The sequence below is a fragment of the Varanus komodoensis genome, unplaced genomic scaffold, assembly GCF_004798865.1.
Source record: "Varanus komodoensis strain SLA01 unplaced genomic scaffold, ASM479886v1 scaffold30, whole genome shotgun sequence".
Lineage (NCBI taxonomy): Eukaryota > Metazoa > Chordata > Lepidosauria > Squamata > Varanidae > Varanus > Varanus komodoensis.
In genome coordinates, this window is record NW_025335762.1 from 7,059,150 (window position 1) to 7,070,961 (window position 11,812).

Genomic DNA, 11,812 nt, shown 5'->3' on the forward strand with positions numbered 1-11,812 from the left:
TCCCCAGCCACCTCTTGTTCACTTTCCAAATTCTAAGAGCTTATCATCTCTCTCTCACGCTAATACATACTGGCTGAATGAAGACCTGCACCTCTAATTTAAAGGAAAATAAAACATTTGAATTACCTCAAGCATCCCAATTTGCCACACTTCACCATACTCAGCTGTCAGATACAGTTCTAGAGACCGTGCATCAAGCAGAGTTTTTGTCAGCTATCCTCCCTTACCATGAATGTGCTTGGAACAAGTTTAACCTTCTGGCCAAGAAAGCACATGGGAACTGATTGAGTTGAGGCCTAGTGTCACCTCCATCCCAGATAGTTAATGTCTATTACCAACCGTGAATTCCAATCATTCCAAATATCCTAAGCCAGAGCGATTATATGATAGCAGAGCCATACCTTGTCTTTGGAAAACATTGTTTTGGGGTGTTCATCTTGGGACCTTGATTGCCAAGTTAAGTTCGCCAGAGCACTAAGACACATTTCCTTCAGATCTTTCAGAAAACAAAATCAACACTGAAATGAAACCAGCATCTTCAACTGCACTCCACAGTATAGAACGTATTTCTTTATATGCTTCAGGTAAGGGAATCTCTTTCAGCCCAAGGGCTGAAACCAATTTCAAAGCAGCTCTGGGGAGCCACATTCCACTGGATGGAAGGGTTGACAGCAATGGGAGAAGGGCAAAAGTCGGGCCATGCGTACTGGCATATTTTAGCTCTTACTGCCAGTAATTAAGCCTTAGAAGAAACTTTGCAAGTTTTCAGAGTTGGGGAAGACCTGTACATAAATCAGAAACGTAGCATGGCCATTTAGGGGAGCCAGGAGTACCAGATCTAGTACCAGGAGCTAAGGTTCTCCACACCTTACTGATAGGCACTGGACCCAAACCGTATCTCAGATAATTTCACCTCTTGAAGCTCGCAGGTATAGAAAAGATAGGAGAACAACATACACTTCCCCAGTATTTTCCCCTTGCTTACTTGCTTGTTTTCTTAAGAAGTATGTATTCCCACTGTGGTGGCAAATGTTGCAATGGAAACTGTAGTTGGTCATAAAGGGCAGACAAGACCTAAAAGACAATAGTGCAATGTCCTTTTTATTATTAAGTTGGGAATCCTCCATTGTGACGTTCAACAAAAAAATCCTCCATTAACTTTAAAGATTTAGCCATTCTAAAGAACACTAATAAGAGAAGCAGTTCAAAAGAAGGTGCACCCAAGACTCCCCCTGAAATTGTACTTTGAACAGATATACCAATGCTCCATGCAACTTCCCCACACAATTCTTAAGCTACATCACAAATAGCAATTTAGTTTACATCATGGTGGGCAAAACATGGAATTAACAGGTCCCTCTAGACTCCTTCCATTTTTAACCATAGCTAAGGAAGCATCACAAAAGACTGCCCCCCTCCAGTTATGCAATCATTGATATACATTACAATAGTGTGGGTGTCCCTGGAACTCAACACTCCAGAGGTGGCCAACCTGCAGTCTAGCAGCCTACAAAGATCTTGCTCATCAACCTGCTTCAGACTTCAGAACTCTTCACCTGCACAACAAAGCTTATAGCTTGGCTCATTGGCCTGAGACACCTGAAGCTACTTTTCCATCTACATCTCTTATTTCCAAGAAGTCTGGATTGTTTGAGTACGAAGCTGAGCTAGATTGGTTTAAAACCAGGGAAGAGGTAGAAGACAAAATTGGGGGATCAGTCCCTCTCTTTTGGTCCAAGGGGGCTGAAAACTGGCTTGCGAACTCAACTTTGAAATTAGTTCATTAAGCTCCATCATTACACTGTTTCAAAAAAAATTCAGTCTCACAAGTGCCCTGCATCACAAGGTCTGCTAACACCATGACATTTACAATGCAGCCCAGCATCCTGACCATTTTAGATCCATCTCTTTGGCACCATTTGATCAGCAAAATAGCATGTGCCCAGTCAGCTTAAGCCAAGGCTGTCCAACACTTCAAGGAAATTATCAGCAAGCAAACAGAAGCCTGACTTTCATGGAAATGCAAGGAAAAATATAAACATGCTTGCCTGCAATCCCCAAACTGTATATCCTGAAATAGTCTGTTTGAAATTGCTGAGTTTATTCAACAAAAGGGGCTTATGGATTGCAAACCTACAATGCTGTTCTGGATTCTACTAGTTTTATTATTATTTACAAAGGTCAGTGGGTACTCAGAGCTACATAAACAGAGTGCAAAACAATGCAGGGCCTAATTTATCCTACAAAATATTATTGGTGTTGGTTGCTACATGAATCAAAGGCTAACCAAGATGGAACCCAGGGTTTTGCTCAAGGTTATCTTAATTTGAGCTACATAACTGATTTGTTAAGAAAGTACTTCCTCACACCGTCTTCTGATTTAACAAGAACCATGCTTAGGATGAGAAGAATTCTGGTTCAAGCCTGGAACATAAATATTTGATCCCAGTTCTGAGGATTTTCTGCCAAATAATATAAAAAATATGGCATGTAAAACCAAACAGAGCTTCAGCTGTTGGGTGGTATAGAAATTAAATAAACAAAAATAAAAGAATTAAGAGTTTAGTCTAATATTTAATGCCTGGAATAATAATCTATAATTATGTGTATGTTATTGATTAGTTTTATGCTGGATCTTATTTATGTAGGTGATGTGCCAAAAAGAGAAATTGAAAAATAGTATTTCTGAAGGGTCTTAATAGATTCTTCCTTCTTTAGATGTAAGCATTTTTGCAAACAAAGCTGTGATTTCAGTGGTACTTATATTTTCAAGGTCAGCTCTTTAAACCATACCATTAGCTGAACTCATACTGCCCTTTCCGGGAATTACAGAACTGAAGTTTTTCAAAAGGAATGTTGACAGAATTTTACAGTGCTATTTAAGTTGATTGTTTAAAAAGACTATCGAAAAATCTCAATTAGATGCAGGGGTTCTAAAAATAAAAATAAGGGATAACTGCTACATACGTGGTATCAATACCAAAAGTCTCTGCTGTGAACCACTTGGTGCAGATGCCACACTGCAGCTCAATTTCCCCCAGCTGTCGTCCATTCTCTTCATCGACTGAGCCAGTCTGATTATCCAGGACTTCCGAACTGTCCCCAACACCCTCCTGAAACAACATCAGCACAGCTGCACTAAAAGAAAGCCATAGCTAAGGAAGAACAAATCTGTTATGCTTCTATTCCACCCTGTCTTCTAGGGAACTTAAAATAGTTCTCTTCCTTTCTCCACCCTCATTTTATCCTCACAAAAGCTCTATCAAATAAGTTAAACTGAGAAGTGAACCTCTTGGCTAGGATCTCTCCAATGCTAGTCCAACACTCAAGTTCAGACCCCTTCAACATTATGCTTTCCAGATGAGTTGGAGTGCAAATCGTATAATTTGCAACCAATGTTTCTGGACAATAAGCCTCATTTATCATACTGATAGTAAGCAGTTCTTTCCCTAACTGCACAAATGTGGGACTTCTCACTGCAGAAAGTCCTTCAAATTCTATGGGCCAGTAACAGCAGACAAGTCTATAGGCAAAGTCTGTCTGCCCTACCTAGGCTCAGGAATTCTTTCTATCAAAACATTACTTAAGCATGGTACAATGAAAGAACTTCCTAGATCAGAACAGGACAAGATTACAGGTATCGCTTCAGCCCATAAGCACTAAAATACTGAAATTTTCCATTTGCTGATATAGCACTTCAGTCCTCCAAGGACAAGCGGCCAAGTTTTAGCTTGAAGCACTGTCACCCAAAGTAACAGAAATAGACCCCCAACTAATGATTTTAGATAACCAGTATGGCCCACATTACAACAGAAGTTAGTGGCTCAAGGAAATTCCACCACAGGGAATAGTTCATCTGATGCACAGAGTAGGAGGTGACAAGTAATGACAAACCCGTAAAAGATTGCCTCCCAGTTCCCAAGCAGTTCAAACAGTCCATTCATAGGATACAGAGGTAGTCCAAATGCCATCGCTATCTCCCCAGAGGGCAGATTTGGTTCACATACCAATGCATCCTTTCCACTGGATGACTCTGTTTCCAGGGTGGCAGTGACATCAGCCAGGGAAGTATCCCCCCTGAGGAGCAGAAAGCCATAATTAAATATGTGCAGTGCTTATTATGTACTACAGTTCGTAAGGAAATACCAAAAAGTGAAAAAAGGGAAGAAAAAGTATTCATTCCGGCATCTGATATTGTTTGGGATTGTTTTTATTTAAGCTGAAACTACTGCTCAATAGTTGGCACACTTTTAAACTGCATCGCTGAATGCTTTATGGAAGCAATCCCAAAGATTGTTGCTTAGGAGCTGGGTTCAAGGATTTAAAATAAATAGACAAATAATATCTTTAACAAATCAGGAGACAAGGCCTTCTGATTCAAAGCTAATTACCTTTTCTCATCATAAGAATAAGGAAGCAATTTTACACGAGGCTAAACTATTTGTCCATGCAGTCATGTAACTCACGAGCTGTGCAGCTCCCAGGCCAAGTGTCATCCTCATTAATCCTTTTAACTGTAAATACCATAGTGATAGAGTGTTGGACTGGGATGTGGGAGATTTGGGTTCGAATGTTCACTCTACCATGATTCTCACTGGATAGTTTTGGGCCAATCACAGATTTGGTGATTTGAGCCAATCACTCAGCCTAACCTAACTCACAGGATTATTCCTATGAGAATAAAATGGAGAGAGCTTTTTAAGTTGCCTTATGTTCCTTGCAAGAAAGGTGGGATGGAAATGGAGTGCGGTAAGAATAATAAACATGAAGAAGCACACCTGCACCAACACCTCATGAACAACCTTGTTTACAAAGGTTACTGTTATTGCCCTAAAGCAGAAAGTTTTTCCACCTACCACCAAGCTTGTCTGTGTATTTAACAAGTCAGACACTATTCCACAGACAACACTGTGATGGGATTCTCTTGCTTCTTGCCACAGGCTTACTCTGAATAAGTGCAGCTTCCCCCAACTTGCTTCCCTGCAGCTGTTGCAGTCCATAACATCTGGAGAAGACCATACTGGGCAAGGCTGGATTAGTGCTTCACCTCCTGACTAAGGAAAGCTACCCTAAAGCTCATCTAGTAGTGTGGCTCAGGTGGGAATATCAGAAGCGGTCCAATGCCAAGCCCACCTAGCTCTGTGCTAGCAACTGCAATTCCTATCATTCCCGGCCAGCCCTGCCAATCAGGGCTGGGGAATACGGGAAGAGCAGTCCAGCGCAACACCTTTGGGAGGAACTGCACGACGAAGGCTGAGCTAGAATTGGCACTAGAAGAATTACTGCAAAGCGGCAGGGCGGGGAAGAGAGGAGGCGGGCAGAGTTCAGAGGACAGATCGCCAATGAGAGACGAGCCTGAGAGTTCCGACCAATAAGAGCAATCGGAGGGAGACAAGGCACCCGAGCCAATAGGAATGAAGATGCCGAATCCACTGTGTCGCCCGAATCGCTAGGCCTCACCCGGTCTCTGAATCTCCGGTCCCCTGCTCGGTTGACCCAGGGATTTCCCCGGCCATCGCTTCCGGAGCTGCCGGTGGAGTAGCCTCCCCTTCTGCTCCCTCTTCGGGGACTGCAGCTATCGTACCTCCCGCCGCCGCCATCTTCCGTTGGAACCCAATTCTCGCGGGACTAGCTGCTTGAAGTCTCGCGAGAACTGTTACGTTCTGTTCCCACCCCCTTCCTTAAAAGGGCAACTCCTGAGTTTTCTTTCCTTAAAGCAGCAATGCAAAAGAGGTGGTCCCAAAGTTGGGGTTTGGAGGGGTTGGAACGAGGCTTGAGAAAGGATGGAGTGGAGCTGCTCTGGAGAATTGCTGTAGAAGTGGAGCGGGAGGGATCCACTTCTATTAGGGATCCACACCAAAGGGAGCTGAAATCCGATTCGCCCTTGCCTGGCTAGTACCAAGCCCCTCTGAGTTCAGTGAGACTTATTCCCTTGTAATTTATCTGTGGATTGCAGACTGATTTAGCAATCTCAAAGCCTCCGTTTTGAATCGTATCCCTGCAGAAGCTCTCAATGCAATCCCATAGCAGTCTGCTCAGGAGTTACCCCGGTAATTTTAATGGGACTTACTCAGAGTTAATTGGGTAGGGATTGCAATCAAAGCGGCTTACTCTCTGAAATATGAGTAATAATGCTGACCTACCTTGCAGGATTGTTGTAAGTGTTGTGACAAATGCAGGGGCTGGAAGCTATGCAAACGAACTACAACCCACATCATCACTGACCACTGGCCATCCTGGCTAGGCTGATGGGAACCAGAATCAGAAAAATTGAAAATAGAAACCACAACTCCACCCACCCCCCCTTATTTTTCTTGGTACATAAGCACAAGATAATTATTTGGAAAAAAGTACTCAGGCAGCCACAATATTAAGGGCTACCAGTATATTTGAATATTGAGTTAATCTGTACAATAAAACTGAAAATATAAATGTGTGGTACACATCTACTATGTATAAGGTTGAGAGTGGGAGGAGGAGAATGCTGTAAGCCATGCTTAGTTCTTTTTTTAAAGGTGGGATATAAATCTAATAAAATAAATACTGTGTATGCAGGAATTGTCATCTATTGTTGCATCTATTGTTTTACAATACTAAAACTGAAGCAGTGGCCATAACTGAGGAGCAGGTACTCCAGATCCAAAAGGGCACAGGAATGGGTGTCATAAGTTCAGGTTAGGGGACAAGTGGCTGGAGAGCAGCACTTGTGAAAGGGACCTCGGGGTGCTGGTTGACTGCAGGCTAAACATAAGTCAGCAGTGTGATGCGGTGGCCAAGAGGGCGAACGCCACCCTTGGTTGCATAGCCAGAAGCATGGCTTCTAAATCAAGAGAGGTATTACTACCACTCTATATGACTCTGGTGCGCCCGCAGCTGGAGTACTGTGCTCAGTTTTGGGCCCCTGATTACAGAAAGGATATAGCCAGGTTGGAGTCAGTGCAGCGTAGGACCACAAGGTTGGTGGCCGGTTTGCAGGGGATGGGGTCTGAGGCGAGACTGAGGGAATTGGGTCTCTTCAGCCTGGAGAAGAGGAGACTCAGAGGGGATCTGTTGGCGACATACAGGTATGTGAGGGGATGTCACATGGAGATGGGTAGAGACCTGTTCTCCCCTGCAGAGGAAGGCAGGACGCGCTCCAACAGAGCAAAGCTCAGGGAGCCAAGGTTACATTTGGATGCCAGGAAGCACTTCCTGACAGTTAGGACCCCGAGGGTGTGGAATGGGCTTCCACGGGAGGTGGTTGAGGCCACATCGGTGAGGGTGTTCAAAGATAGGCTAGACATGCACATGGTGGGCATGTCGTGAGCAGAGCCACTGGAGGCTGGGGTCAGACTTGATGGTCTGGGAGGCCCACTCTGACTCGCTCTGTTTCTCTGTTTCTATCTTACATAAATATTATCATAAACATTTTAAGAAAGTAAAATCTTGTCTTAAAAACATGCCACTTGTTTCAAAAGAGAAAATATTTCATAAGAGAATTTTTTTTTCTCCTGGTGTTCTCCCAGATTTCTAATTTTCCTACTGGAATAAAGGGTCTTCAGAATTGAATGAGAAGAATTCTTACTTTCGCCATCCCCCAAGACCTTTGGATCTCTAAACATTTTTGTAAATCTTTATTGCATTCTCTCCTGAACCCTGCCAGTTATTGTAATGCAGGTCCCAGGACAGAAGTATCTGAGACCCTAAAGCTGCAGAAGTAGCTGTTTCCATGCAACTACCTCTGTTTCTCCTGCACAAATGTTCATCCTCGGATATATCCCAATACCCAGTGGAGTGATCAGTATGTCCTCAGCTCTATTGAATGTTCCTCCATAAACACAGTGGACTCCTTTACTTAGAAAGGGAAACTCTGACCCAGAAGCACAGGGCAATGATGAAGAAAACAATCCTTCAACAGTTATTCCATGCTTTTTAGATGTTCAGAAAGAATTAGGCTGCGATCCTATGCACACATATGGGAATAAACCCTATGAGGCTTATGCAGGAACAACTCCGGAAAGCTCTGTTGCCTCATGCTTGCAGTGGAGGGCCATGGAGGAGGTGAACTTTGATGGGGGACTTTGCAGTAGCATCCATAAGCCAGATTCTCCTAGAAGTGGTAAACCAGTGTTTGAACTCTGCCATGTTAGATGACAGGTGGATGTCTGCCATGTGGAAGTCTCCGCAATTAGCTCACCAGAAGCAGCAGAATTCTCTGCTGCACATAGATGCAAAGGAGCAGCTTCTTAATTTTTGAGTTCTCCTGACTTGGTAGTTTTCCAAATAGAAGAGCCAACTATGTTTTCTATGCAGAAGGTCTTTTTGGATGGAAGAGCATGGTGGAATGGACCACCACCTGGAGGCTACTGCTGCAGATTCTGTGTGCAATTATGATCAACCCCTTTACATGCTTTTGATTGGGGGTGTGTGTGTCTTTTTCTGCCTTTCCCTGTGCTCCTGTACACAACGACAGTGTGACACTGCAGTGTAGTAGAACTGCAAAATTACATGTGCTTCTTATAAACTGAACTCATTTTATGTCGTTTTGGTGACATTGCACTGTGAATTCTAAAAACATGTTTGTTAAATATTCGAATTGGAAGATAAGTTTCTAAGTTGTAGGAGTATGCTAGTAGCATGAATTAATCTTCTAAAGATTATTTCAGACATCCTTTCACTAGCCCATTATCTGCTAGGACTATCTGACACAAGTTTATTTCCCTCAATTTATCTTCCTAAATCTGGCCAAATCTAGGTTTCTAGTTGCCTGCATTTCAATTCTACTTAGGTATTCCCTTTGATCTGAATGCAACCAGCAACACAACACAATACAATACAATACATTGCCTACTTCAGCTTTCCTTATCTCATTAAAATCTAAAGACACCCCTTCATACACACACACTTGAATTAGGTAATGATGAACTAAGATACCTCTGTGTCTTAAACTTTCTATATCAGTACTGCTTGTAAAAGAGTCTTTTGAACTTCAAAGCATTGTGCTTTGATTAACTCATTGACCTTGAGTTCCCTTAGGAGTCAGGGATTGCTCCTATTGTTTTCAGCAGCTTCTGATTTTTGATCATCATAGGAATCCTTACAAGTACAATCTATTCTGCGGACTAAACAACTGGGGCATAATGAACTAATGGCACTGACCACAGATGAAATTAGATGATGGCATTAAATGTATGCTTACATAGAATGCTTGGGAAATTCACCCGCCCTCGGCCATGGTTGCTTCAACTAACAGCAGCTGTGTGATCCCAGTTCAGACTGGAACTAGAGCAGAGGGACCCAGGAGGAATAGCTGCAGTGCTTTGAAAACATTGTGTCTTCAGCAGGTCTTTGGTGTCCATAGGAAAGGACTCCACTACGGCCAGCATAGAGCACTAGAACGATGTAACACAGGTTGCCAATGTCCAAAAAGGGAAGCTTTAGAGCAAAAGGCATGGATAACTCAGAATTGGTGCAAACTCCACCACAGAAAGGGTGGGGAGGAAATAGCTCTGAACCTCTAGGTATTTCTCGGAGTGAATCGCAACAGATTGGCAAGGATTTCTGACTCCCAGATAAAAATGTATACTGTTCCTTACAACACGCCAGATCACTGGTCCATTTGACCCAGTACTCTGCAGCAGCAGATTTCTGAAGTTCCAGGTAGGACTTTCTCCTACTGGCAGGCACCAAGGGTTAGACCTGGTCTGCATGCAGAGCAGAAGGGAAGCAATGGACGGACTCTGTGCATCCTACGGCAGTCACTGCATCCTGGACTGAAAATAGTTCAGAGCAGCCACCCAAGAGCTGTGAATCCTGTTCAGTTCTCAGAATAAATTTCCAGGACCCAAATTCTTTGATGAGAGTGTCTGTCCTTTGCATCAGGCACCTGTCGGTTGATCTTTGGATTCTAGGGCAAAGATAAAGTATAAGCCTCACGTTTGCCTGACCCCATTCTTTAGGTTAGGAGGCTTTCCAAAGGCAGATACATGCTTGGTAGAGTGATAAAATGAAGCAGCATTTCCCCTGTAATTTGGCTCCAAAGCTGTTGCTAAAGCAACCTTCCCCAGCCTGCTGTCCTCCAGATAGGTTGCACTATAAACCCATCATCCTCACTCTGTATTAACTTCCACAGTCTTTATTCCTCTGGATGTCTTGCACTACGTCACCCACAGCCAAAATGGGTTTCCCCAGTCTGGCTTCTTCCAGATACCTTGGACTACAGACCTATCATCCCCAGCCAGCATGCCACCTGGGGATGATGGTGGGGATAGCCTGACACACCAAACTGGGTAGGGGAAGGGGCACTAAAATGCTTTGCCTGGGAGAGGCTGCTGTCCATCACCCAAGGTGCTGAAAACAGCTGGAAACTTCTTCCAGATTCATTGCGCATCGCCCTGGCCAGGTCTCATATTGATGAACAGCGTGTCCTGTCAGTCTATACGCAAGCGGTGCATTTACATCTCAGGAGCTTTAACACAGACTAGCCTAAAAAGTTAAATGCAGTGGAAAGGTGGGTTTATCGCAGGATGTTATAAATTGCATGGACTGAGAGAGTGACAAACAGAGAAGTGTTTAAACAGACTGTATAAAGATCAGAACCCTATAAAACACAGAAAACTAGATTTTTTTATTTCTCATGGTCGTATCATGAGAAATAAAAAATACAGACTGTTGCAGCTGATAATACAAAATAAAATACATGGGGAAAGACATGTAGGAAGAACAAGGTCTTGACTGACAAACCTTTAAAAATGGGTCAGGGGCAATGTAGTCTCCAACCTCCAGTGAGAGAGGAATTAAAAGGTTCCCACTGGTCCCCCAAAAGCCTTCTCCACTGAGAAGTGGGGCTGAAAGTACCTGTCTCTTGGCAGCATACCCAGTAAGTGCTCTGGTCTTTTGCTGCTTTGTTTTAGCTAGATTTTGGTTGCTATTCTATCCACCAGAACAGTGCATAGCAGAATAGCAGATTACTGGGGAGTAATCCCTGCAGGACTCATTTCGTTCCTCTGTCTAGGCATGCGTGCCCTGTAATTAATTGGGAGAGTTTTGGGGGAAGGAGGGCTTGACATTTTAGATTTGTTTTAATGCTGGTTAATGGTGGATGTTTACTGTGATTTTAATTTTTCTCTGGCAGCCATCTTGAGAAGGTTTTTTAAACTCTTAAAGTCTGTTAAAGAGCTTAAAAGACCCCTTTAACCCTTAAACATCTTACAAGTAAGATGTAAGATGCCTTCCTGATGTATTTGACTACCTCAAGTTACCATTACTTTATCAGTATGCAGAGTAGCTTGGAACAAGAAATTCTTCACTCAGGAAACCCAATGTACCAATATTTTTATTTTTATTTGTTGGATTCATGTCCCACCTTTTCTTTAAGCAGCTGAAGGTGATATATATGATTTTGCCCTTCTTTTTCTCACCATATCATTACATTTCCAACTTCCATTTGACATAGAAACATAGAAACAGAGCAAGTCAGAAGGGGTCTCCCGGGCCATCTAGTCTGACCTCCGGCACCAGCCAGCTCCGCTCACGACATGCCTACCATGTGGACGTCCAGCCTATTCTTGAACACCCGCACCGATGGGGCCTCAACGACCTCTTGTGGAAGCCCATTCCACACCCTCGGGGTCCTGACTGTCAGGAAGTGCTTCCTGGCATTCAAAGATGCGCTTAATACCTTTTCAAAGGGCCAACAGAGTGGATCCAAATATAGTTCTTGAGGGAGCGCATCCCATAGATTTTGGACAGGATGCAAACAACCTGTTTCATGCATTTATGGAAGATGGACATATTTGGAAACATCTTAGCTAATCTATTTGGCAACAGATAC

General features: G+C 43.3%; 1 protein-coding gene across 6 annotated transcripts in view; it reads right to left on the reverse strand.

Moving 5' to 3' along the window:
* Positions 1-5,607, reverse strand: part of ASH2L (ASH2 like, histone lysine methyltransferase complex subunit) — a 27,530-nt gene extending 21,923 nt beyond the window's left edge. For 4 of the 6 annotated variants that reach the window (XR_006415452.1, XR_006415451.1, XM_044437543.1 and 1 more), the window contains exons 1-5: positions 5,461-5,607; positions 3,952-4,077; positions 2,968-3,138; positions 986-1,074; positions 402-496 (exon numbers count right to left, since the gene is read on the reverse strand). Coding sequence is in view for 4 of the 6 variants with exons in the window: in XM_044437543.1 (XP_044293478.1) it covers positions 402-496; positions 986-1,074; positions 2,968-3,138; positions 3,952-4,077; positions 5,461-5,600 (621 nt within the window). In the remaining 2 variants the exon portion in view is untranslated. The remainder of the gene's footprint in view (positions 1-401; positions 497-985; positions 1,075-2,967; positions 3,139-3,951; positions 4,078-5,460) is intronic. The other 2 variants (XM_044437545.1, XM_044437544.1) reach the window with 1 other exon arrangement.
* Between the last annotated feature and the right edge of the window lie 6,205 nt (positions 5,608-11,812).